This window comes from Balaenoptera physalus (assembly GCF_965194825.1).
Source record: "Balaenoptera physalus genome assembly, chromosome: 7".
Lineage (NCBI taxonomy): Eukaryota > Metazoa > Chordata > Mammalia > Artiodactyla > Balaenopteridae > Balaenoptera > Balaenoptera physalus.
The window spans coordinates 80503537-80530065 of NC_138886.1; the positions used below are offsets into that span (position 1 = coordinate 80503537).

A 26529-nucleotide genomic window follows, 5' to 3' on the forward strand; every position below is an offset into this window, starting at 1 on the left:
CTCTACGTGTTATTATTCCCATTTTACAGATATGAATATGAGGCTCGGATGGGGAAATGGCTGATCCCAGTGAGGTGCGTGCACTCTGTGTGATCCCAGGCAGGGGTGTGGAGCGTAGCTAGGTGAGATACCACCTCCTCCCCCCACCCAACCCCCCAGCCTCCCGAGTGAGGCAGGCACAGGAGGCAGACCTCTGCTTTCCTCAGATCCTCCCAGCAGGCAGCCCCAGTCACTGCCCTCCAGCTCTGGGAGAACCCAAACCCCTTACATCAGAAGAGAAACCACCTGCCGTTACAAAGATAGGGTCATTTATTCACGTTATATTACTGGATTTTAAAGGCAAAAATACAGTTCTGTTTTGAACACCAAGGTCAGACATTCCCCCACGTACAATGGTAAATACATACATTTGCATACACGGGAAATCGAAATACACAGCACAACAGGTCTCTAGGAGAGGGACGCTCCCCTCCCAGCCGTGTGGGGTGCCCCACATCCAGCCCTCAGGTCAGCAGAGACCCTGCCCAGGCTGACAGTCAGCACCAGCATTTCCTTTACCCTCTTATGCCACCTCTGCCCTCTGATCTTTCCCAAAGGCCACTTTACAGGGTCACCAGCAACAGAATGGACAGAAATAGAGAAAGTCACAGCACATGACAACTTCATGGTGACAACTTCCAGGTGAAGGAAATGGTCCTTGAACCCTCAGCCCTGAACTCCCCAGTGAGGAAACAGGACCTGCAGCATCTCATGAACCAGGCAAGGTCCAGGCCTAACCTTGAGACCCCGTTAGCGCACCGGAAGATCAGCAAATGGGGAAGAGGTGCAGCAGAATTTCCCTTGGTCCTGAGAATGAACCACATACTTGACTATTACAATGGAACATGAAAGAAAATGTAATAGGAAAACAAAAATGAAAAAAAAGTCAGAATTTTGTTTTAAGAGTAAAGTAAGTAACAAAGAGGTTACCACCCAGGATATTTGTCTCCTTTCTTCTAAGGCACTTTGGAAAATTCAGGATCTGGGGATAGAAAAAGAGGCCTTCATTCTTTGCATTTCCCAAAACTTCCTGTCAGTACATTCCTGGCTTTATCAACATCACTGTTAAGGAGTGGGGAACTGACAGAAGGAATACTCTTTGCATAGCCCAGCTGCTTCTGCAGTGGAAAATAATTTGTAACCAATACAAAGGCTTCTGGAAAAAGAAACACATTAGCATCTGAGATGCTCAAAGTGATAAAGGCACAGGTTCAGACTGGGGCCAGGCACCAGCTCAGCCTCCACACTGAGGGCTGGTTTCCAGGCTGCCACCAGCTGTAAGGTCCACCCTGGGGTTAGAAAGCTGAATTTTAAGCCCTCAGCCCAGGCTGGACCCAGCAAGGGCACCCAGTGGCAGGAACTGCCTTGTGCATCTCACCCCAGCCAGGCTAAAACCTCTGGCAGCAGAGGTGGGCTTGGGGAAGATGTCGCTGTGGTTCAGCCTCCCTGAAGTGGGAGCACCTGCTAAAAACCTGAGGGGGAATGGGAGGCTTTAGGCACCAGAGTGGTCGTGGGGGAGTGTGGGTGGGTTCAGCTGAACTTCTTTCTAGATCTCTAATTAAAAGGCACATTCATGCTGGAGAATGAATAGTCTGTTTGACCCTGAGCGCCACAGGCCAGTTTTAGGGAACAGGCAAGAGGCAAAGGAACAAAAAGGGGGAGGGAGGGAAGAGAAAGGCAGCAGAAGGGAGGAAGGAGGAGGAGGTAGGAGAACCGGTCCTGCAAGGTGGGCCAGGCAGCGTGGCCACCAGAGCCCAGAAGGCAGCACCCAGGGGCCAGAGGGAGGCTTCCTCCTCCTGCCTTGGCTAAGGGCCAGTGAACGACCTCACGGCTGTCATTTACAGCTCCACAGCCTAGGGCCCTAGCGGGAGGTCTTGGGGTCAGTCTGAGGAGGTGAGGGTTCCCTCAGCCCTGCCCACCGGGGGGAGGGGAGGGAGGTGGAGAGGTCAGCCAGGCAGGCCGAGGCTTCTGTCCCCCCCAGGAGTCCAGCTCAGTAGTGCTGATGTGGAGGCCTAGCGCTCATGAAGGGGCCCAAAGATGACTCTGCCCTTCAGAAAACCTGGCCTGCCAGCTACATCAGAGGCCCATGTGTGGCCACTACAGCATACATCATTTTTTCCCTTAAAAAATGCTCAGTCCCCTCCCCACATTTAAAACACCACAATAAAAATACATGGGAAATTCAAGTTTATATAGCATGCTCAGAAAAATAAATTGCCATGACTAAACACTATGCAATTCTGGATCAACACAAAATCAAGCTAGCTCGTAATTAGAACCTGATTTGTTCTTTCTTTAAAATACTACAAACTGCTATTTTAAAAAAGGATTTACATTCAGAAATCAGACAATCTGGAGAAAGGCCACTGAATGCGAGAACACCCAAGGCTTTTGCTCTGGTGGCTAAAGTCGCCTTGGAATTCACACGTTAGCAGGGCGAAAGGTCCCAGGCTCAAGTTTTAAAGTTGTTTTGCTAAGGAAAGACACACACACACACACAGTGATTGTAACAGTTGCATACCACGGAAAGAAGGTGGGGAAAAGAGGGTAAAATGAGAATGGTTGAAATCGTGTGTTTTTCTGTTATAATGTGACACTGAAAAAACATCACACCAATCCAATTTCAGCAGCACTCTCCAATTTTTCATAAAGTAATAATACCACAATTTAAAGCGAAATTCTTACCTATATCACAACAAATTAGCAGTTTTTCTCAGGGAGTGAGTCCCACAGTCACCAAATTTTGGGCTGTGTATAGCTCTGATTCTTTGGGGTGACACTGTGAACATGTTGAGAACCCCCCAAAGGCTGATAGTTGCTATGCTTACATACACCTCGTGGGGCTAAGAAGTCACATGCCGAGCCAAGTTGGGGGCAAAATATCCCACTCGTCCTGGTCATCTGGAAAGGCGTCTGAACGATGAGCCGAAAAGGTCTATCACTCTGATCGGTAAGAATGAGAGGGACCAGCCCAGCAGATTGGCAGAGACACACAGCAGAGGTCCCTGGCCATTTTCAGGTCTCTTATCAGTGCACCAAAATGCTAGCTCGGTGTCCCGATGTCCACTGTGATTTCGGTATACAACGGGAATCTCTGCACGTCCAGCACCAGGTAGGTGAGTGTGTTCAAACCGTCAGAGAGCATTGTCTCTTTTGTGTGTGCAATTCGGTCAAACCTACAGGGAACAAACGGGCAAAGGGTTGAAGCCAAAACAAAAATCTTAAAAAAAAAACTTTAAGCATTTGTACTTTTTGGCCCCTCCTCCCCCTTCCTACTCCAATCCTGTCCCGTGGATTGAACCCTCAAGGCATGAAGCCCATTCCAGAGCTTCATTCCTACAGCCTGCCCCACCTGAAAGGGTAAAGAAGGAAACACACACACACGGGGGAGAGAATAAAACACAGAACACACCTCTGAGGATTAGGTTCATTTTTCTTGTCTCTCGAGTGGCGGATCATCCGACACTTGCCGATCACAGCATTTGGGCGAGATACAGACATGCCTTTAAAAGCTAATCTGTAAGGCGTAAAGAGACAAGTCGTCATTACAGAGCTTCCATAAGGCTCGGGTCCCACAGTCCCAGCTGCAAGACTCTTGTCCTGTCCACCATCCTGTCAGCTGTTCTCACCCGGCCCACACCCCAGCCCAGTGTACAGGCATTGCTTAAAACTCACACACCTTTCCCATAACATTTTACCACTGGTTCTAGGTCGTGTTGGTGACCACCCTGTGCCAAGCACTGGGGGTGTCTGCCCTCATGGACTTTATAATGTGGGTGCTTAGAACATAGGGCCATCGGTGCCAGTACGGAGGGGAGGAGGGAAGGGTGGGGATGCGCGCAACAGAGGGAGAAGCAACCAACTCTACCTGAGCAAGACTAGGCAGAGCCAAATCTTGAAGATGAGTGGGTGCTTGCCAGAGCACTTCGGGCAGTTAGGACAGCACACACAAAGGCAGGGAGGCGAGGGCAAGCACAGTGCCCTCAGGGAGTACCACAAGCTTCTGGGGACTGGTGAACAGGGTCTGGGGTAGGAAGTGGCCGGAAAGAAGGGCAAAGACTACGTCATGGAGGCCTTCTTAGAGCTTTTAGCATCCCTGAGAACAGTGCCAGTGTCGGAAAGGGATATAACACCAGTCATCCCTCGGTATCCGCGGGGGACCGGTTCCAGGACAACACCCCCCTTGTACAGTGGATGCTCAAGTCCCTTATATAAAATGGTGTAGCATTTGCATAGAACCTATGCACATCCTCACCCTCCCATATACTTTTCTTTAAGCCTTATTTATGTATTTAATTTTTATTGGGGTATAGCTCCCATATACTTTAAATCTCCTCTAGATTACTTATGATACCTAACACAGGGACTTACCTGGTGGCGCAGTGGTTAAGAATCTGTCTGGCAATGCAGGGGACACAGGTTTGATCCCTAGTCCGGGACGATCCCACATGCCACGGAGCAACTAAGCCCGTGCGCCACAACTACTGAGCCTGTGCCCTAGAGCCCGTGAGCCACAACTACTGAGCCCACATGCCACAACTACTGAAATCTGCGCACCTAGAGCCTGTGCTCCACAACAAGAGAAGCCACCGCAATGAGAAGCCCACGCACCACAACCAAGAGTAGCCCCTGCTCGCTGCAACTAGAGAAAGCCGGCGTGCGGCAACGAAGACCCAACGCAGCCAAAAAATTAATTAATTAATTAATTAATTAATTAAAAAGAAAACCTAATACTATGTAAATGATATGTAGCTAGTTGTAAATACAATGTAAATGTTATGCGAATAGTTGCCCACGCACAACAAATTCAAGTTTTGCTTTTTGGAACTTTCTGGAATCTTTTCTCCCGAATATTTTTCGATTGAAGGTTGGTTGAATCTGTGGATGTGGAATCCGCAGATATGGAGAGGTGACTGTATACAGTGTTTCCCAAAGGTTTTTGGCCAAAGGGAAGTTTCTCTGATAAGCAGTATCAGAATGGAGAGCTGGGAACAAGACTAGGGGCAGCCAGAACGGGGTGCAAGATTCTGTGTAGGTTCTGGGGGAGAAAGGAATGAGGACCAAAACCAAAGCCTTGACAGCAGGAACACAAAAGTAAGCTAAGAGGCAGGAATGGCCGGTCCTAGATGACTTCAGGGTTCCCAGCCTGGCCTCCCTCAGTGCTGAGCTAGTGCCTGGCACACAGCGAGTCGGTACACAACAGGAGTTAGGTTCCTTATCATTCAGGAAAGCTGCTCCAGGGGGAGGAGCAAGATAGGGGTAGGGGATTAAGAGGTAGAAACTACTATGTATGAAATAAATAAGCTACAAGGATATATTATTGTACAGCACAGGGAATATAGCCAATATCTTACAGTAACTATACAAGGGGTTTAACCTTTAAAAATTGTGAATCACTATGTTGTACACCTGAAACATATACATTGTACATCAACTATACCTCAACTTAAAAAATAAAAAAAATTGAAAAAGGAAGAAAAGAAAGCTCCCCCACAAACCACTCATGCTTCTAGTCCCGCCACCCTCGGGAGGCCGTCCTCGGGGCTCGCTCCTGCCAACCTTTCTGATCACTCAGGTCTGTGCATGGCGGCAGCCCTGTACACCATCATACGGGCCCAGCTGCCCAGGTGTGGCGCTGTGAAAGCAGGTTTGTTTCTGTCTGGACTCCCTGCTCAGGGCTTCAGTGCCCTCCTCCCCACCGGGCCTTCCTGGCCCAGTGCTCTGCACACTGATAACAAATCTGGACACTTTAAAACGTAAGTTTTCTTCAAGGCCTGTATTAAAGACTTGGGTCGATGTCAAGTTCCCACACGAAGCTAACCTTAAATGACTTTGGGTGCTGCTCTGACAGACACCTTCTGTTAATTATCAAATTAACGTCCTCCAATTCAGAAAGGCACTAGGGTGTATTGTGATATCAAACTCAGTGACGAGTTCAGACTGGCTCCCAGAGGGAGAAGGTGCTTTCTGCCTGCAGCCAGCAGGGCTGGAAATTCCATTGCCAGGAAGAACTGAGCAGAATGTGGTTTCAAATGCCACGGACAAATGGTTTTTTACCATCTGTGATGACAACTCGCATGATAAAGGTTTACCAGCTTACAAAGAGGCCCAGGGTGTGGACGGCCACATAGCATGAGTCAAAGTAAACTCACCCCTTCACATGGTTCTTATTTTACATTTTCCAAAAGGGTAATGCAAAAATCACAGAAGCTGCTTTTCCTAAAGACACTTTTTCAATTTATTTTGGCTGCGTTGGGTTTTCATTGCTGGGCATGGGCTTTCTCTAGTTGCGGCTCTAGGCACGCGGGCTTCAGTAGTTGTGGCTCGCAGGCTCTAGAGCACAGGCTCAGTAGTTGTGGCGCATGGGCTTAGTTGCTCCGCGGCATGTGGGATCTTCCCAAACCAGGGCTCGAACCAGTGTCCCTTGCATTGGCAGGTGGATTCTTAACCACTGCGCCACCAGGGAAGTCCCACCTAAAGACACTCTTTATCACCTATAGCACCTACAGCAGGGCACACCTAAGAATTTGGGCTGGGTGGGAACTGCATTCCTCCTGAGGGTCAATCCTTGCAGAATAACCAAGCACTGGTAGAAAGACCAGAAGTGAAGGGAGACACTGAAGAAAGAGATCTAATTTGTGACCATTACCTGTTAAAAATGTCATCATCTTCACCTCCCCAGCCCCAGTAGTTATTAGGAAATCCATTGATGGTGAGAAACTGTTGTTTACTTAGAGCAGAGACACCTCCAAAATACTGCACATAAGGTAGGCTGGGGGAAAAAAACAAAAACAAACACACACACACACACACACACATGACCAGTGGTTAGTAAGTTTTGACTTTTTGAAATAAAGCTTGCTCAAAATATAAACACTTCTAAAGTTATTTTTATTCTCTGGAACTTTTAAATTAGGGATTTATGTGGGTTTTCTTTGTTTGTTTTGTTTTCAGATCAGACTCAAGATTATCTTAGAGAAGACACAGATACCAAAAAGTAGAATCTTGCTCTTTCTAAGAACATTGTGTTGCCCCTGTGATTATCTAGAAAATCAGTCTGTGACAAGAACATAAGCCCAGTTCTGTTGCACCGCTCAGGAACCTGCTCCCCATGTGTCTTGCTTGCTCCTGCACAGGAAATCCTTGTACAGAAGGTCCTAGGAGTCTCCTGTGCCCACACTGCCAACACCCCCTTTCCACCCCCAGCCCATCTACAGTCTAGCTTTCATTCTTCCAGAGATATACTAGCTTCAACACTGACCCCAAGAGTCAAGACAGCATTTCTGAAAATTTGCTAAAATAAAATTTTCTTGGAAAATTCTACCATATCCTGACATAGCAAAATGTATAATGGTGAATCTATTTTGACACATTTTCAAGGAGTAGGGCACCTGGGCTCTCATCCTTCCAAACCTTTTTGTATTTCAATATTTTAGTGGTTATGAATTGTGGACTCCTGAGGGACGCAGAGGAAGAACTGACAAGAAATGTTAAGAATCTGGACATGCCTAGAGGCCAAGCAAAGGCCTTCCTGTGGGTCTTTTAAAGGTTGCGGTTTTGTGACAACCCTGTGTGCAGCTCCAAACCACACTTGGGCTCTTACTGTAATCCAAAGAGACCAAAACCCATCACACAAATGAAGGAAAACTCTAACTCAGACTTTGAGGGGGAAGTCAGCCAAACCATATAGAACATATGAAAAAAAGAGGCAATTATTATTTTCAAATACATTCCGGAATTCTGACTGCAAGCATATACAAGCAAAGATCCCTGGGGGCCTGCTTTAACGAATCAAAAATAATCTACTTGTAAGTAGGTGTCATCATTTAAGTGCCAAGTCATCCCCCTTTGGCATACCGCACATTACAGTCTGCACTTGTAATGTGAGGGTTTGAACCAGAGGTAGCCAGGCCATTAAGGCTTCTTCATAATCAGTGTTTTTATAGAAATGGACTCTTAGCCACTTCAAGGGGGAAGTATATGCTATTTTGACAAGATTTGGTTTTGTTGTCTCTGCTGCTTTCTCTTACCTACCTGCCCCGTCTCCCAAGCCTAACTAGTTCTGGGTGAAACAAACACGGTGTTGTGGTAAAGAATTAGGTAAGCACCACCACGCTTCAAGGGAGGAACTCAGAGGAGCTGGTGTATCTCAAAGAGAAGAAGATACACAAACAGGGAGGGAGAGGGGGAAGATAGGAGGGTAAAGAGTGCCATTTGTAGTCAAATTTCCCCCCCTTTAAGACAGTAAGTTTATGGTCTGAAGGCCTTTAATTTGGGGGAAGGACTTCAGAACATCCCTACGTTCATCTCACAGCCCTCATGCTCCCAGCAAGGGAGGACAGAAAGAAACGATGAGAGTAAATGAGTCTGAAAGAAGCTGTTGTATCTAAACCAAGGCATTGCTGGGCGGCAGAGGCCCGCCACACCGCGGTAGTCAGCCAAGGCCAGGGATGCCTAGCACACGGGTACCCGCAGCGCAGCTTCCCAGAGCTCCCGTGTCGACTCAGAACAGGGAGGGAGAGCTCAGGGTTCCCAACTGATAGGCGACTTAAAACAATTTTATGTTGATACAAACGTGGCTAAATTACAGAACAAAACGCAAATTTCTTTTTTAAGATTAAAAAAAAATGGACGACCAGGCTATTTTGCCCCTGTGACGATGTGCTTTAGGTAACACTGCTGCTCCTGGGGACAGGCTTCAGCCAGCTTCCTCACAAGAGGCATTTTGGTGGAGAAGTTTGAGCCCCAGTGTTTGAGCAGAAGCCTGTGCTTTGCAAGGACACAGAAACATGTTCCTTCTTAAAGTGCCAAGGAACATCTACCGAAGTATCCAAGCCCAAGAATTTACTGGGGGAAGATGATTCCAATTTGTTTCCCAAACTGTGTGGGGAAGGGGAGAGAAGAAAGTGAAATAATATAGCTGCTGTTTGGAGCCTAAAGACGAACACCATCCCAAATATAACAACTCTTCTTGCCTGGATGTGCAGAGGTATAGGTGTTTCTGGACTCCATTTTCCTCCTTAAATAATAACTGACTATGGGCTTAAAAAGCACCCAGTTCTCAGAGCAGGCATTCTCCTCCAGAGCCTAAGAGGCACTACTCCTGGGCTGGAGGAATTGCGTTCCCTAGTTGTCACAGAAGAGACCAATATGTTTTCTGCAGATTCCGGTGAACATCTCTTACCTAAATCCAAACTTATCCATTGCTACAGAAATGTGCCGTGGCTGCGAAAAACACCTGTAGGTGTTACGGTCGTTCATTGGAATGAGGTCCACGTCACTAAACACAAAGCAGTTGTATTCATAGTCCTTCAAGGCCTCTTTAAAGCCAACGTTGAGGAGCTTCGCACGGTTGAACATGGATTCTCCAGCCTGGTGCAGAAACAAAAAACATGATATCAGATGCTATAAGGCCTTTGAGCAGAACACTCATGGGGACTGGTGACTTGTCCACTGCATGTGGTCATTAGACCATTCCTGGGCCTCATTTTCTGCCCTCACTTTACAACTCAATACCGAATGGCATTCCCTGAATCAGCAATCCCACTTCTAGGAGTTATCCTGTAGGACTTGCAAGTGTGCGAATGACGGGTGAACGTGTTCACTCTGTTCATCACACGTTCACCAAAACAAAAGATTGCAAGCAATGACGTAAGCATGACCAGGAAACTGCTTAAATAAACCATGGTACAGCCATACAATGGGATAGAGCTGCTTAAAAAAAATAAGGAGGCTCTAAAAGGAAATGACCATCAAGATGGTATTGTTAGGTGAAAGGCATTTAAAGATAACGTGTCATTTATTCATATAGTATATATAGGCTAATTGCAGGTCACGCAGGTAACTGGTGACCATGGGACTTTTTCACTTCTACCTGCTTTGTGTGGTTGACTATGGTTTGATCACCACATTGTGTGCCTTCCAGGTGTTTGTCACTAAACTAGGTACCAGGGAAATAGGGCAAACCCAAATCAATCTCTGCCCTCACAGCGCTCACAGCGTAGGGTGGGGAGCGGTGCGATCCTCGGCACGATAGACACAGTGTGTATGAGCGAGGAGGACACCTGCTTCAGGACGCCAGCCATCGGGTCCCCCAGAATCAAGTGTGTTGGTGCAAAGGTACTTCACATTTTATTGACTTCTCTTGTTTATTTTCAGTCTCCCCCCACTAGAACATAAGGTCAATGAAGGCTGGAATTTTTTACTTTTTATTCACCCACTGCCTAGAATACTGCCTGGCATATAATAAGATCTCAGTAAATAACCACTGGATGGATGGATGGATGGATGGATGGATGGATGAGTAGACCAACAGATGGGCTTCAACATTACAATGGCAGATGGCAATCCTTTCGGGAGACTCCGACCTAAGGGGCCCCTCAGGGTCACCACCATGGGTCTGTGCTCTTACCAATCACCAACTCCCATGACCCCAGGTTAGTAAGGCTAGTAACAGCATCGACACAGCCACCCTTACACTTAGTTCACAAGCCCTTCCATACCCATGCTCTCACCCTGGCCAGAATTCTCCCAACGTTGCCGTGAAGAAACGAAGGCCACATACATGACACAGCTGGTGCTGGGGCCCAACACCCTGGAATCCTCACTGAGTGCTCTTTCCCAATATCTCTTGGGATCAACAAGATCAGGGTCCTCTATTTTGGGAAAAAAAAATGTGCCCCAGAAGGGCCTGCAGTAGCTATACAGTCTCAACGGTAGAATGCTGAATATCCTCTCTCCAGGACTCCAGTGGAGAGGACCGTGTGAGTACGGAGAGCACAGACGGTGCCACAGCCCCCTGTCTCAGGAGGGTGACTCAGGGAAACAAACCACTTGAGAAAGACAAGTACTAGAAAGTCAGAAAAAGCAGCCCAGAAGAGTAAATGAAACATCTTACACAAGAGCTCCTTTCTTCAGTCCGTGACAAAGCTTTCTCACCATGCATGGTAAAGGGAGAAGGCTGTGCCCTGTGGCACTCAGGGTGTTCTTTGGCTGCCTCACCAGTTAAGAATCATTTAGAGTTCTGCCTTCAGCTAATTCTGTGTAAGTCACGAGGTCCCAAAAAAAAAAAAAAAAACCAAAAAAAAAAACAGCCAAAGTTTAGGAAGTGCATATGAAGAATATGAAGTTGTTGGAATTATTACAATAACACATTGCTAATATTCTCTGGGGGATATGATACACCAGGCACAGGTAAGTACTTTTCAAGCATGGTGCATCACTTAATCATCTCAACAATCTTGCAACAACCTTCACGCCAAATCAGATTAACTTCATTCCTCCCACACCCTTCTACCTCCCAGTGATGGGAGAGAGGCCTGTACCATCTTCCTCCTCCAGCCCCATAAAGACCCTAAAAGAGATAGCTTTCTCTAACATTGTGAGATAAAATTCAGCCCCATTGAACATTTTTCCAACAAGTGAAAAGGCAATGTTCCAACAAAGCCTTTTCCCAGCTGTGCAGTAGGCCCCCACGGGTGGCTGCCCAGTGCTCCCTCCTCTTGGTCCCCTCCCCGTAACAGGAGCAGGTGTTGGTGGCCATGTCTGAACCACAGCACCTGGCCTACTGGCCACGACTGTTTGATCTAAGCAGATGCCTGACTGAGACTACACTAAGCATTCTCCTCTCTCAGGAACTAGAAACATGGAACCATGAGTGGGCACCTCTGGTGCCAAGCCCCAAGACCAGTGGCAGCCTGGAGGAGAAACCCAAGGAGCAGACCTGTTCTACCCCTTTCCACGTGTGTGGCGTAACAGCTCCTTCAACTCAATAAGGTGCTGCAGTGTCTGGCCCACGCTTACAACTAGTGAGGCAGTTTTCCAAAATACCGAAAACTACACATCATTCCTCCCATCCTCCCTCTCAGCCTGGCCTCACCGGTGTGATCCTGGGAGCTGGAAAGGGCAGGGTACACTTTTGCAGATGTACCTACCAGGGCCCCTAGGAACACCAGAGCAGCAGAATGGTAGATGAGGAAAGTGTGTGTGTATGTTTCTCTTCCTCCCCTGGGATTATAGAAAAGTCATTTCTAGGCTTCTTTGGATGAAATGGTACAGCACCTTGGGTAACTTTCTGGATAAGAAAGGCCCTGGGAAGTCTGCCAATCACCACGATTAACAGGAGGTGCTCGTTCCTCTCCAGGGAATGGGAAGACACCCAGCTCTCATTCCTGCCCCTCTTCATCGGGCACATTCATCCAGTGCATCCACTACTTTATTCACTCAGGGAAACACTGGTCAAGCACCTACTGTCTGGCAAAGCCAAATACACAATTGTGACAGACACATGCACTTTTATCCCAGGAATGCCAGCTTCTTCACTTATTAGCTATATGACTTTGGGCAAATCACACCACTAGGCCTCCATTTCCTCATTTGGGCACAGGGATGAAAACAGATGAGTTGTGTTCAATGGGACAATGCATGAAAAGGTTTTAGCACACTGCCTGGCAACGCACGAATGGCAGCTACTCTCATTATCACAGGAATAGGTTTTCCCATCCATCTTGAAGAGTCAGACCTTTTCAGATCCAACCTGGAGACTCCTTCTTCTCTCATGTTTGTGTGTGTCCCTCCTAATCAGCTTCAAGATTCCTCCCAAATCCTGCTTCTCTGATGGAGGAGGAGGGTTTTAAAAAGGATTAAGGCTCAAGTGAGTTAGCCTGTGGCTCATATGATCAGGACCTCTATAGCAGCAGAAAAAAGTCAGAGAGACTTTGAGAGATGTGTGATAAGCTTGGGAAGTCATACTTGGCATAGAGAAGTTGGTGCACTGGGAGCAAGTGTCCCTCTGAAAGGCCGAGCTTTTTAAGTGCAGGCTGCATCTTACATTGATAGACAAGAGTTAGTTATACTTATCCATTCCTTCTAGGGCAACTGGCTCCTCTTAACAGAGGGAGAGAACAGGAAGAAAGAAGAAAGGCCAAAAACCAATATGACATTCCCACAGCTGGACAGGGCAACTATCTCACTGACCAAAGCTCGCAGAAAAGCCTGTACACTGTTTATGACGGGGCATACAATCCTGAGAGTGGGTGTAGCAGTCAAGCAAAGCCAACAATGATCAATCCAGAGAGGACAGAAGCCCGGGCCTGGTCAGGCGTGCTGGCCTGGGGTAGAGGGAGGAGACGTGAGGTGGGAAGCCTGGCAGAGGCTACACCCTTAGACATTTCACGCAGCAAACCCAGTGCCCTTCTGGCAGACCTGGGCGGCAGGGACAAATGTCTTAAAAAGCATCAGATGGGGCTTCCTTAGTGGCACAGTGGTTAAGAATCCGCCTGCCAATGCAGGGGACACGGGTTCGAGCCCTGGTCCGGGAAGATCCCACATGCCGCGGAGCAACGAAGCCCGTGCGCCACAACTACTGAGCCTGCGCTCTGGAGCCCATGAACCACAACTACGGAAGCCCACGTGCCTAGAGCCCGCGCTCCACAACAAGGGAAGCCACCACGATGAGAAGCCCACGCACCGCAATGAAGAGTAGCCCCCGCTCGCCGCAACTAGAGAAAGCCCGCGTGCAGCAACGAAGACCCAACGAAGCCAAAAATAAATAAATAAATAAATACATTGATTAAAAAAATTAAAAAAGCATCAGATGGCTCTCTAGGGCATTAAAACCTTTTTCTAGAGCCCTCGTTTATACTAAACACAAGGGAAGGCAAGTAGCACGTCCACTGAAAACAGAATCCTCATACACTGCTGGTGGGAATAGAAAATGGTGCCGCCATCTTGGAAAACAGTCTGGAGTTCCTCAGGTGGATAAACAAAGAGTCACCACATGAGCCAGCAATTCTACTCCCAGGTATATACCCAAGAGAAATGAAAACACATCCACAAAAAAATTTTAAACACCATGCTAAGTGAAGGAAACCAGTCACAAAGGATCACATATAAGATTCCATTTATATGAAATGTCCGCAATAGGCAAATCCATAGAGACAGAATGTAGATTAGTGGCTACTAGGGCTGGAGGGAATGGAGGAATTGGTAGCTAAGAAGTACAGGGTGTTGTTTTTTTTTTTTGGCTTAATGAAAATGTTCTAAAACTGATTGTGGTGACAGATGCACAACTCTGAGTATACTAAGAAGCCACTGAATTATATACTTAAAATAGGTAAATTGTATGGTATGTGATTATATCTCAATTAAGTGATTATCAAAAAAGAAGGAAAAGAAAAGCCAGCTCCAGAGACAGGAGAGGACCGGAGGGTCCTGTTTCTCCCTCTTTCTCATATATCATTCTTGTCATTTATTGGGTGTCTAGTCTATGCTTAGCAGTAGGGATACAGAAAAAGAAAAGACACAAGCCTTGCTTTTGAGGAGTTCCAAGTTAAACAGGCAATTGTCATGGGGCGATGAGCTCTTTAGGGTGGACAGTTACCCGGGAGGGAAGAGAAGGAGCTCCGGAGCCAGGCACACATGGAGAAGTGGAGGTGGAAACACAAACCCAATTCTAGAAAATCAGAGAACGCCTCGAAGAAGTTAGCCAAGTTTAGTTGGGAGGCATGAGAAAAATATTCCTAGAAGAGCGAGCAGCATTTGTAAAGGCTGTGAGGAAAAGAGAGCATTCAAGGAACTACAAGAAATACAGACTGGGAAAGCCAGAATAAGACATGAAGGCGGATGTGTGGACCAAAACATGGTCGGGGAGAGGGAGGCTGGGAACTCTGCTAAATTACTCAAGGTTTCATCTTTTATTCAGGAGCCCTTGCGGTTTTAAACAAGAATTATGCTTTGTGCGTCAAGGAGGGATTTGTGCCCTACTCCCCAAATGAGGGCAGCAAGACCAGTTTGGAAGCTGTTGCATGATTCATGTGAGAGACATCGGAGACGAGGCAATGGCATTGGGCAAGCAGAGAATGCCTCCCCGGAAGGGCTAAGGCAAGGATTCCACTTCCCCATTTCATGCCTCACCTGCTCCCTCGGCCTGTGTACTGCACCTGCAAGCAGCCTTTGTGGGGCTTTCAGGAAAGGTACCAAAATCTGGTCTAATCCCCAGGCAAATCCTGTGGTTAAGGCAAGAGCAGCCTTTCCCTGATTGCAACAGGGGACAGATGACCAGCTACAGAAAACCACAGCCCCAATTGTCCAAGTTCTAACAGTCTCTAGAAGATCCACCAAACCATCCTGGCTTCCCTGGATGTCAGTCCCCAGTGTGTACACCAGCACACGTATCCCCCGACCATGATGGCTTGGGGGCTGACTATACCTGGCCCCTCCTCCACCAAGAGACACAGCAGCAATGAGGTTGGAAACATCAACCGGAAGCCCAGAGTCTCAAAGAATCAAAATTTCTATGTGATGGGAAAGACAATTTTGCTTCTGTACACATGCCCTGCCCATCACAAAGCCACCCCCGCAATACCGACAGTAACCCACAGGCTCTCAAGCCCACAGATCCAGAGGCAGGTCTGCAGGCAGTGCAAATGTTTGCAGAAATACCCTCTTTCATGCTTTTCTGTGCCCACTCAGACGCCAAAAGGAAAGACCTAGGCCGAATGGGTGGTAGGAAAGCAGAGGAAGCTCTGGCTGGGCAGCCCTGCGGCAGGACTGACCTGCAGGCCTTGGGGTGGTAGACAGGCTGGCTGAGAGGTGATCTCCAGAGAATTACTGGGATTATACAAATGCTGAGTTTGTGGAGGGCAAATATCCACTCACCCATGATTTCACAACAGTTGGGTCTCTGGCTTTGAACCATAATAATATGGTAGCCCTGAGCTTGGACAGGGCCCTCAGTAAAACCTGATCTGAGACTTAAGCTCTCCTCCCAGCAAGTGAAGGAAACGGGCCCTTTCAGGTTCAGGGTGCTGAGAGGGTGGTTCTCTGTTTGCCAAAGTCATTAGTCACAAGAGTGAGCACATCCTTGGCCTCTCCTGGACTAGAACACACGTCAGAGCCATAAGGTACCTTCAGAGAGAACTGAGCTAATAGAACAGCTTAGCAGGGATTCTGGGCAAGGTAAACACAGAGAACAGTTTTAAAACCCCAGCTCAACAGCAGCCACAGCAGGATGCCTGCCTCTCTCCCAGGGCCCAAGGCACTGAGACGATATTTTCTGCAGAAAAACACTTAGAAAATAAAGGCTTCTTTTTCAGAAAGCAATTTGGCCACTTATGTTATGAACCAGAAAAATGTTTAAACCATTTCTGAACCCATAGTCTCGTATCCGAAATCTAGCCTGGGGAAATGAATCTAAATATGGAAGAAGCAAACACAGAATAAGCTGCAGACTGAAAGATGTTCATTATGGTATTATTTACACTAGTGAGAAAGTGGAAATTATCTAAATGTCTTCTAATATAGGAATGTCTGTGTTAATTATGGTAGCACTACATGTTCAACTACTATGAAGGCATGGAAAGTGATGATTATGAAGACTATGAAATAACATGGGAAGATGCTGATGATATAGAATTTAAGAAAAAAAGCAAGATACAAAAGTATATACACATACAGTATGAGCACAACTGTGGCTTGATTTTAAGGCAAAGTCTCTTCGACCTCTGCCCAACAGGCTGGCTCCCACCAGTCTCAGCATTTCTGAGTGAGCCCACAGAGGCCGTGGCCTTGCCCGGGAGACCCCAGGGCTCGAGACGGCACACTCTCAGGATTATTTACACAGCTTCCCCCTGACCAGCAGGGCCTGGGCTCTGAGTTGGATTTGGGGGCACGTGGACATTACCAGGGTGGCAGCAGTGGTGGCAGCAGCAGCAGCAGTCACAGCAGTAGTTAGGTCGGCATTCCTCTCTTTCTTTCTCTCTCTAGGAGGTGAAGGGCACAGAAGAGGAAGTAGGTGGAGAGCAAGAAGCAGATCACAGAGAGGAGGTCCTCCTTCAGCTTGCTTTGCTACAAACAGGATTAACAAATAAAAGCAAAAGGCCCCCACTAGAAGGAAAAAAAAAAGAAAAAGAAAAAGGAGACAAAGATGGCTGCAAGGGAGAGACGTTAAGGAGGAGAGGCAAATGTCCAGGCTGTGACCACCCTTGTTCCAGGGCAAAGGCAAATTCCTAATAAGCTGTCGTTCCCTGTCACGAAGTCAATGGTGAACAGAGAAAATGACATTTCCCAGAACAATGCCCAGGGAGGCAATTCCCCAGCTCTGCGAGTACCTGTAAGTGCTTCTACACATTCCCCGGGAGACTGGAGTACCTGTAAGTGCTTCTACACATTCCCCAGGAGACTGGAGCGAGCCACAGACAGAGAGAGGGGAAAACACACAGCAAAGGAAACGACCAATCACTGGGGCAGCACGCAAGCAGTGGTAGGGTACAGATATCCGCAGCAAGCGGGTGCTACAGAACAGGACTGGCCTCACCCCTCCCGAGCCCCACTCCTGCACACATCAATCTGGGTGCTGCCAGTTCGGGCAGGAAATGGAAGGAAGGGCGGGGTGATGGTAAATAGACACAGTCAAGATGAAACGAAACCAGGGGGGCCTCAGGACCAGGCAGCTGTCCTCACGAGCCTGCTTCACTCTAATTCGTCTTGGCCTCATTTAGGAACCAGCTGCCTGGCCCAGTGACAGAGGTAAGCTGCTGAGGGGCGGTGACAGATGCTCTCACTCACTGAGCATGCAAAGGGTGGTCTCCAAACCTGCCCACACTTGGTCTCAGACAAGCAGCCTAGAACCACCTCACGACTGTGCACAGATGAAAAGGAAGAGGGAAAAAATTCCAAAGCTAGACGGAGACTCCTGAGGTGCGAGCTGGGGCCCCCTTTCAGGCCAGGTTTTACCCGTAAGCATGACAATTGGGCAAGCCTTCCAGGAGGTTCTGAGGCTGCTACTCCAAAGCTGCTGCCCCCCTCTCGTGACCCAGTGGGACTCATGGGGGCATTGCCAAGTGGATGTGGAGCTGTTCCCCAGTGAGGGGAATACACGTGGCAAGGTGAGGCATTCCTTAGGCCTCGGGTGATTTCTGTCCAAATCTTAGCTCTGCCACCCAGCCGTCATGGGACCCCCAGCAAGCTGCTCCCCTCCGGAAGCCTCCCCTCAGCAGGGACGGTGGGAGTACCCATTGCCTCACTGAGGGGCTGTTAGGGCCAGAATTCAAAGTGAGACCGTGAAAGAGGTTCAGTCCCAAAGACCACAAAGTTTTATGACCATCAAACACCACAGGGCTTAGAGTAGGTTCTCTGCATTTTTCCTGAAAAGGGAGGTCACCCCTGGTCCACCAGGAACAGGAAGCTTTGGGGAGAGGCCCGGGGGAGGGAGCGGAGGGAGCAGGCTGTGCAGGTTCCCAAGGGTTATGACCTGGCCTGGAGGGGAAAGGAGGCTTCACTTCTCTAAGAGACACAGACCTCTCCAGAGAACCGAGAGCAAGGGGTCCTGAGAGCAGGTGGAAGTAAAAGGGCAGGAGCCATAGGGAGCAACTCCGTGCTCCAAACCCTGACCCTGCGGTGGACCGTGCATGGAGCTGCGTGGTCAGGGAGACGAGCAAGTCAGACCTGAGGGTCTAGGGGCCGCTGGGAGGGGAGAACACGCACATAGGGAATCACCCCTCCACTCTCCCCCCCTCACTAGAAAGCACAATGTGGCCTGGGACAGCTCGGATGGAGAAGTCGGCTCCACTCCAGGCCTTCACAGAGCGAATAAGGCTGGGGAGGGCCTCCCATAGTGGCCAGAAAGAGAGCAACCAGGGGAGGGAAGGGGAGGCATGCCGGGGGAAGGTGGACAGTGCAGCGTAAGCAAAGGTACAGGAGGGCAGCTGAGCGTGTCTCGGGGATGGTGGCGAGTCCAGCGTGACTGTGGCCTAAAGGTGTGAAGGAGGCCTGAGAGGAGGTGGCCAGAGGTCGGTCAGGGTGGGCTGCAGAGGGCCTCCCTCAGATGCCAAGCTCAGGCCTTCAGGCCCTTTAGACCCTCGCCTGTGGACGGCAGGGACATACCGAAGAGTTTAGAGAGGGCATGACACGGCCAGAACTAGAAAAATTGTCGGCAGCTGAGTGAGATCAGAGGCGCCAGGGCATATACAAACAGAATCAGAGAGACAGATCCTGGGCACTGCTTCTGGGGCAAAGGGCTGCCATGGTTATTACGAGCCCACCTGGCCAGCTGGGCCTGCATTCCTCACCCGTTTGTTAATTCCCATGGCGGCTAATCCCACAAACATCCTGTATTTCTTATTCAGGGCTAGTGCTGCCAGGTGACAACCTGCCTTCCCCTTACCTTTGGTGGTTTTCTGGTTTCCCTTCCCAATTAAAGTATGAAGAAGTGTAGTGTGCACCCCACCTCCCATCTGCTACGACGTCTTGATGTCCTCCTCCGCACCAGGGTCCCAGTGCTGGACCTTGGGCAGGACACCTGTGCCTCAGAGAAGCACCCTTGGCTCCAAGAGGCTGGACCTGCCAGAACCCTAATGGGATGTTCAGGTGCCGGCCGGCCAGGGCAGGAAGAGAGCTGGACACTGAGAACCAAGAGCAATGCTGCCGCTTCCCCAGGTTTACTCAACCGGTAAAGCACACCACCCACCTGTACCCCGCTTATGGGGAGATGGAAGTCATTACGGTGACCGGAGGGGACTAAACCAAACGAAAGTGGTTAACAGCTTAGCATGGACAGGGTAGGAGCCACAAAAGCCCGTGAAAGCTCACCCCTGTGTGTGGAGCTTGAGACACAAGCCTTCTCTGAAGAAGCTGGTGGGCTTGCCGTGGTCCCTAAGTCCACTATCTGACCCCACGGAGGCCACACGAGTGGGAGGGAGGGTCTGAACGCTGGCATTGAGTGGGGGTGAAGCAGGAGGCGGGGAGAGAGCAGTAGAGAGTTTATCACCACAGTCCTGGGCAGAGAAAATAGGCAGGAAGAAGGGGACGGGATGGGGCGGGGGGGGGAGAAGGAACTCAAATCAGCTAATGTTTACCGAGGGTTCACTGTGTGCCGGGTGCGTCACAGCCCTGTGTGCTAATAAGGACTAAGACCTTGCCCTCCCACCACTGAGGAAACCGAGGTGTGAAGGACTCAAGCCCAAGGTCACCGAGCTGGCAAGCAGCCGAGCCGGAACCCAGGCAGCCTGCGCCAGGTGCTCACCCCCAGCCCTGGACACCCAGCTTTGAGAAGGAGGGACTAAATGGCCTTGAGGAGGGAGTGAGTGCAGACGCACTGAGAGGGCACTCGGAGACGGGCACTGGGCTCTGAGCTGCAGCCCTACTGTGGCTTACGTGGCTTCCTACCCGTCACTTCCCCTCTCCGAGCCTCAGTTTCCTCACCTGCAAGATAGAACAGTTTTCACACTATCTGGCCTCAGGGGTACATGTGAACCCCAGCAAAGACTGAAGGAGAAGTCAGGGGACAGAGATGGGGACATGGCCCCCACTTCAAGTAGAAGAGCACCATTGTCACCCACTGTGGATGGGGGGCTGTGGAGGATTTTAAAGCGGCAGGAAGAGGTTTTGTTCTTAAAAACCTGTCTGAGAACCCCTGGACTAGATGTCTCAGGGGCCCCTCCTATTTTAAGCACTTTCTCATCTTAAATGGGGTATGTGTTGGGGGTGGTGGTGAATGAAGCATCAAAATGACAGCAGGGTGTCTGAGACAGGAAGACGCTGGGAGGCCTATTTGCTCAACAAATGGTACACAAAGCCCAAGCCAGATGCTATGAACTCCCTTTCCCTTACTATAACAGTAAAGCAGAGAACACAGGAAGGTCCTAATCTGTAGGCGGGGCACGCTCCAAATGTTTCCCCTCCCACCTCTTTCTTTTCAAGGCTTAGGTTTCCTATCATCACTTTATTATGGGTTCTTTACAGATACCATACAAGATATTCTTCACTGGAAAGGTAGAGCAGACTTCAAGTTTCTTTATGACTTGGTTACCCGGAAGTCAGATCATATTTTCCCAAAGAAATAATCAGGGCAGAGCTGGAGCAGAAGAAATTAGATTAACTGGGGGAGAGGGAGATAAAGAGGAAATTATTCACCGAAGGTGAAAAGTTAACCCTTGGAAGAGAAGGAAAAGATGAAGAAGCAAAAAGACACGCACTGGGGCAGGGGTAGGGGGGATGGGGTGGGGGAGAGACGACGATACTGACAAGACTAGAGGAAAAAAAGACGTAAATGTTACAATGCTTGGTGTCAGTTTATTTATCTCTTGTAAAAATAAAATACTGTGTGTGTGTGTGTGTGTGTGTGTGAAAAAAAAAAAATAAAGTTAGATGTTGAAAAAACTAAACTCTTTCGTTACGGATGCATGCAGGTTAAAGGAAATGATTGTCAAGTAGTGAGGATGGTGTTTAACTGGGAAGAGGGAAGGAGCTTGTGATGAGAAAAGGGTATGGAGGTTGTTGAGATGCTGACAAGTATCAGTACTTTCAGATTCGAGTAGTGGTTATGTAAGTATTCTCTTTTTATTTGTCACACTGACAGTTTTGTTCTGTGCACTTCTCAGTAGGCATATCGTATTTTACAATTAAAAACCTGCGTAAAGAAAAAAAGACGTAAATGTTTGAAAAACGAAAAATAAAATACTTCCGATGCTGAGATACATGGGGGAAAAGATAGGAATTGGGGGTGTTTCTCAGTATCCTAGGGCAAGTAAGGAGGTGGGAGGGGAGGAGGTGTTAATGCAGGCCTGCGTCCCCCAACGTTCAATTCACGGAACACTCTTCTCCTGAGATGGTTCTTGGAAAACGGCTCTCCGGTCAGATGAGCTCAGGAAACACTATGTGTGGAGTCCTTCTGGAGGCTGTCATGTACACCAGTACGCTGAAGGTTCTGCAGGAATGAAACCTGCTTCATGTTGTTCAGTCCAGCATCCCTTAGATGCATTTGGCCTCAGATCTCCTTTTCGGAAAGCACACTTTGGGAGAAGCCCCATCCTAGGCAGTGTCCAGTGTTAGCCGGCACAGCGGGGCCACTGGTCCAAGCTGGCTTGCTTAGTTGTTCTGCCAGCTTGGACTGGGGCGGGCAGGAGGAAATAGCTGGTGTAGGACGTTTGGAAATCTGCTATTGGAAACGTGGGGAATATCTATATAAACATGTCATAGGAATTTAAGATAGTGGCTAAATTTCACTGGCCCAATATTTGTTTTGACTTTATAATTGAAGGGAAATCTCACATTCACCTAAAATACAAGCTTTCTATACATTCGCATTCTCACCCCGGGCGCCCACACCAAGTCTTCCTTGACCACAGTCACCTAAATTCAAAAACTTGGCATCGTCACTAACTATCTTTTACACTCTTTACCCAAGTATATATTTTAATCTAATCTAGTTTATACACCATCCAGACCACAGCTGTCTCTCCTCTGCTCAGGCAGATTTGTGGGAGGCCACCAGATGCCTCGATGAATAAGATCTGACACGGTGTCTACAGTGTATCATTCATCTACTGGTAAAACAACTGTCAAAGCGGGAAAGGAGATGCAGCTGGCGTGGCCTGTTCCTAGTAATCTCTGCTGGCTCCTGGTGATGGTGGCTTCCTCTTCCAGGCGCTCACTGCCATTGCTTTAATAACGGGCTCCTGAGTCTTGTCATGGTCAACATGTGCTCACTGGCATCAGACAAGTGTTCCTTGATGGCAGGGTTTTTCTTAAGCAAGTCTTCTGGTCCAAGGAAGGCCCACAAAGTCCCTCAACTTTGATGGAAGCTGTCAACTGCTAGCAATCTTACTACTCAAGCTAACTTACTACAAGCAGACCCAGAGTTTATCTTGAAATGAAATGGACACTGGACCCTTTAGAAATGGAAATGCATCCTGTCTCTTCAGATGAATTTCAAGGGAATTTGGTATATAGATAAGTTAGATGTGTTATTCCAGCTGGGAGGTTATAGTCTAAAGATAGGAATTTAGATATTCAGGATAAACTTGAAATACCAAAGTTATACTCTTGGGAAAAAAAAAACAAAAACAACACTGTATGGCATTTAGCTCATTTGCACCAAGATAAGGAGAGGGGTGGTGGTGGTAGTGGAGTTGCAAAATGCCAGATGTCTAAAAAATCACTTCCATTCCTTCACCCCTCATTACTCACATATTTGAGTACACAAGCACGCACACGCACGCACATGCACACACGTGTACACTCCTTCCCTCCTTCCCTCCATCTTCCCAGACCTCACCTGGTTGATAACATAGATGCCATAGTCCAACTGCTGACGCTGTAGGATTGGGTGCAAATAATACAGCCAGTACTTGAGGTGTTCCTGCCGGTTGCGGAACGGAATGATGATGGCCACCTTGTGAGGAGAGATGCAGTCCTTGGGGGTGTAGCGACCACCCACCTTCACCTTCGGGTTCTGTTCCTCCACAAGCTTCAGGTCCACAGGTATGTTAAACTCAATCAGCATGGGGCCGACTAGAGAGGTGGAGGGAAGGAGAAGATATCAGGCCACAGGACTCTGCAGGTGGCCAGGCCGCTACCGCTGGAAGCATCTCCTCCTGGGAGGCAGTGTGGCTGTGGAAAAGGCACTCTGGCCCAGCACTGGGTACCATGTCCAGCACTAGCGTGACTGACCATCCCAGGAAACGCTTCAGTATCAGGCAAACCCAGACAGCTGGTCACCCTCTGAAGCACTTCACCTTCCTAGGACCCACTCCTCTCAGACTGTGTTGCTCAACCGAAAAATGGAAATGGAGTAATTCCTGCTGAGACTTCCTGACAAGCTGTTCTAAGCACTTTCTCAGAAATCCTGAGGTTGAAACTCTGCCACCTCCCAGCTGTGTGCCCTTGGACAGATGACTTACATCATCTCTCTGAACCTAACCTAGTCGGGGGAAAGTGTTGCGTGTGTGTTGGGGAGGTCCCTGTGGAGGAAATGAGCCTGAAATTACAAGGCGGCAGAGGGTGGCATGAGTAACCCATGTCTCAGGAACGGAAGTGAAGCACAGATGAAACAAACTCGACAGGGAGGGACTGGAGGAGCTAAGGGGTAGCAGGGAGAAGAAACAGCCAGAACAAACATCAAAGAAGAATGCTTAGAGTAAGTAGGGGATGAAGAAGGGAGGACAAGTCAGGGGCAACTCCAAAGTTTCTGGCCTAGAAGAACATGGTTCCAAATGAGAGAACTGTTAGTAAGAGAGCTCTGGGCTCAGAAGACAAATTGATGAGACGTGGATGGTGGCTCGTGAGGTAGTGGCAGGTTAGTAGTAGAGGAAAAGGCAAGGGTGAAGATCCAGATACAGGCATGAAAGTCCCCGTCTCCTAAGTAGAAACAGGTGGAGCTGAGAGAGGACCTCACTCCTCCAAGTCCGACGACCACCCCTGCCACAGCACACATGGGGAGGGCAGGAGAAAGATGACTAGCCCAGGGACACACAGGGAATTGGGAACAGAGTCAACACTTGAACCCAGGCCCCCAGTATTCCCTATAGGCCAGACTTTCTCAAAGTGGGTTCCAGGAAACACTAGTCCCAGTGAGATGCTCAATGGAAGCACACGTCCCCTGGTCAAATAAGTTTGGGAACGCTGCATACTAAATCTTGCTTCTGGAAAGTCATAATGCATACCAAAAGCTCTGAGAAGCTGTGCAGTCAAGAAGTTCACTTTATCTACCCCACCACTTCCTAAAATTTGGCCATAGAATCATTTTATCAGGGAACATACTTTAGGAACCGTTACTCTAGCATAACCAGCTTTACCTGTGGAGTAAACTATCCACAGGAACAAAGGAAGGAACCTAAACACTACAGAACAGAAGCCAGACCCAGACCACAAACTCAGAGCAAGTTCACCTGAAACATGCTGGTGAGAACCACCCAGGGTCCAGTGTGCAGCCCTCTGCCGCCCTGTTTGTTTGTCAATAGTATGTAGCTCTCCAAGCACCTCTTGTCTTCAGGGATCACTCACCCTCCTGAAATGAGGCAGCCCAAGAAAAGGAAGCTGTGACTCTCGCTCCTCTTGCCTGTCAGCAGGTGTGGACCTGCATCTCCTCCTCCTCTCCCCTCTCCTGGATCCCCAGGACTCCTCACACCTTCCCTCCCTCTGACGCTGACCCAGTTCTATCATCAGAGCACCTGCTCCCATTAGTTCATTTTCTTCTGAGACACAGCTCTGAGCCTATCACTTTCCTGCTAAAACCCTCCGATGGCTCTAAGGCTATAGCCTTGGACAAGGTAGGGCTAATAAGCCTCTTAGCTTGGCAACAAGGCCCTTCAGTCTCAGCTCTACCCCCCTTCCCGTTCCTGTAAACTGTGCCTATGCCCACACTTTTCCCTTTGCCAGAAACGCTCTTCCCTCTTTCCTCTAACGTCATTGAGAGACTAGGATCTTAAAATCGAAGCCCCAGTCTGGCCTTGTCCTTTTGCTCTCCTCATTCCCACAGAGCACAGACGGCAGACCCCGTGCGGCAGGAAGGGGGTCTTCAGGGATCAAAAGCCCTAGTCTCTGCCTGGCCGTGCACCTCGGTCTCTGGAGGAAGAGGCCTCACAGATCAGTCCCTCACATGACTGCCTGCTGACCCAGCTCCAACCTCCCAGGGTGCCCTCAGGTGAGTAGGTACTATGCCCCAGAACTAAGTAAGGGGTCAGCCTGGCCATTGTCTCCACAGAAAAATGTGAGGAGTGTGAACACATTCTATCATCAGAATCATGTGAAGTAATCAGTAAAAATATGGAATCTCAGGCCTCTGCCCTAGAGAACCTGACTCGGTAGATCTTGGGAAGGACCCACGTAAATAACAAGGAGCCCAAGGAATTCTTATTGGGCAAGATGGGCAGATAGGAGCCGGACTGCCCATCTTCACAAGCCTTGGGGCTTTCATGGAGGTAGCCCTGTCCCACAGGGTCCAGCAGGCCTGGGTTGCTCTACTCCCCAACCCTGGGCAAAGCCTTCTGGGAGACCCTGCTGCACAAGGGCACTTTTCACAAGGGCACTTGTGAAAAACATGAAAAGAAGATCTGTCATTGGGCTCTTCTCACTTCAGAAGGCCCCACGACATCTGCACCCCATCCCCAGCCCGCCCCACTTTTGCTTCTGAAGATGCTGCTAAACATAACTCCATTTTTGGGAACCCAAGAGGCATCTGAACTGTCACCCTACCAACCTTCTCACAACTTCTGAAACCAACCCAGAAAACAGGAATTCACACTTGGTCTGCCCACCCTCCCTGGAGCAGACACCTGCAGGCTAGAAGCGTCTTAATTTCACCCCTTCAGCAGTTCCAGAAAGACGGTCCTGAGGTAGAGTTTCTTGGTCAGGAGAAAGGCTGCCTGGGTCCTAGTTCAGCTCTACAAGTGACTTGTTGGATAATCTTTGGGCGACTACCAGCCACTCTCAGGATACTGGTTTCCATTTGTAAACTGCAGGGATTGGAACTCACATGAACACTTATTTAACCTCACCACCACCACCACCACCTATGGCCAATCCGCTTCTGCTCCAGAGTTCCTTCAGCAGCTGATAACACTGTCTACCCAATTATGGGAGCTGATAACCTGGGTGGTCCATCTTCCATCCCCCTCCTCTTCCTTCAGCCCCCGCATAGGGGTTAACAGCATGTGACCATCCATCCACGGGAACCTACTCAACCATCAAGCCAGAGTCTTTTCTGAAGAGTTT

At 48.8% G+C, this 26529-nt stretch overlaps 1 protein-coding gene across 6 annotated transcripts in view; it reads right to left on the minus strand.

Annotated features, from left to right (window-relative positions):
- Positions 1-291: 291 nt before the first annotated feature.
- B4GALT1 (beta-1,4-galactosyltransferase 1) overlaps positions 292-26529 on the minus strand; it is a 49745-nt gene continuing 23507 nt past the window's right edge. Inside the window, exons 2-7 of one of the 6 annotated variants that reach the window (XR_014265347.1) lie at positions 23093-23328; positions 9224-9411; positions 6689-6811; positions 3452-3556; positions 2725-3215; positions 292-1021 (exon numbers count right to left, since the gene is read on the minus strand). Coding sequence is in view for 5 of the 6 variants with exons in the window: in XM_082467600.1 (XP_082323726.1) it covers positions 3083-3215; positions 3452-3556; positions 6689-6811; positions 9224-9411; positions 23093-23328 (785 nt within the window). In the remaining variant the exon portion in view is untranslated. The other 5 variants (XM_082467600.1, XM_082467602.1, XM_082467603.1 and 2 more) reach the window with 5 other exon arrangements.